At 59.8% G+C, this 1,063-nt stretch overlaps 1 protein-coding gene across 1 annotated transcript in view; it reads left to right on the forward strand.

The window, feature by feature from the left end:
• The window catches only part of PLCG2 (phospholipase C gamma 2), a 126,284-nt gene that overhangs the window by 50,901 nt on the left and 74,320 nt on the right, over nt 1-1,063 (forward strand). The window contains exon 2 of the mRNA XM_004704774.2: nt 178-321. Coding sequence (XP_004704831.1) covers nt 178-321 — 144 coding nt within the window. The remainder of the gene's footprint in view (nt 1-177; nt 322-1,063) is intronic.

Below are 1,063 nucleotides of genomic sequence, written 5' to 3' on the forward strand. Positions count from 1 at the left end.
GGAGGTGGGGGAACCCCGCTTCTGTCCACTTCCAGTAGGAGGGGCACAGTCTCGAGGCTTGGGGGCTAGAGGCAGAGCCGGCCTTGCTGGTCCTTCCTGGGGGTTGAAGCAGCCGTTCTCCTGGGGGTGGGGTGGGGGGAGGCTGCTTCTGACTGGCCACCTCCGCCCTTCTTCCAGTGGACATCATGGAGATCAAGGAGATCCGGCCCGGGAGGAGCTCCAAGGACTTCGAGCGAGCCAAGGCTGTGCGGCAGAGGGAGGACTGCTGCTTCACCATCTTCTACGGCTCCCAGTTCGTGCTCAGCACCCTGAGCCTGGCAGGTGGGTGTGCGCCTCGCACTGTGTTCTTGCCTGCATCCTCCTGGCTCAGGGTGTCCTCTTCCCACCAGCCCGTGTTTGGGGCTTCAAGGCTCTGGATCCTAGCTCCACTACTTCCTAGCTGTGCACCTTTGGGTGAGGCCCTTAACGCCTCTGAACTGCGGGTCCCTCTACTACGGGGTGGGGTGGAGGATGCTGGGAAACCTACAGTGGATGGCCTGGCTCCTGGGAAAACTTGCAGACTCGATTTTGGGAGCTTTCGGCCTATCGGCCAGGTCCAGGGGTGTGTGGAGGTGTGAGTGTAGCCCACCTTCCTCCCTCCCGCAGCACAGAGACTCAGAGGAGTGTCCCTCAGTCTCACATCGCACACACATGCACAAGTATGCATGCAGATGCACGCGCACATGCACACTGAGCTGATACCTGTGTCTACACACGTGTGCACACGCATGCACATACAAGCACACAGTGCACAGACACCCATGTGTGCACATGGACACACACTGGGTTGACAACCTGCATGCACACACAGACACACGTGCACAAATACACATGCACACACTGACCTGACAGCTGCATCCGCACACCTGTGTACCCGCAAACACCAGTGTACAAGTGCCACACATGTGCCCCTAGGTTGGAAGCACTCACAACAAACAGCGGCTGGCGCAGAGACTGGAGCAAGCCGATGGTCGTGGAGCTGCGCAGGTCTGGGCAGGGAGTCCTTCTGTGGTGTGTGGGTCGC

This window comes from Echinops telfairi, unplaced genomic scaffold (genome assembly GCF_000313985.2).
Source record: "Echinops telfairi isolate 266 unplaced genomic scaffold, ASM31398v2 ScPeMD7_2291;HRSCAF=2852, whole genome shotgun sequence".
NCBI classification, from domain to species: Eukaryota; Metazoa; Chordata; class Mammalia; order Afrosoricida; family Tenrecidae; genus Echinops; species Echinops telfairi.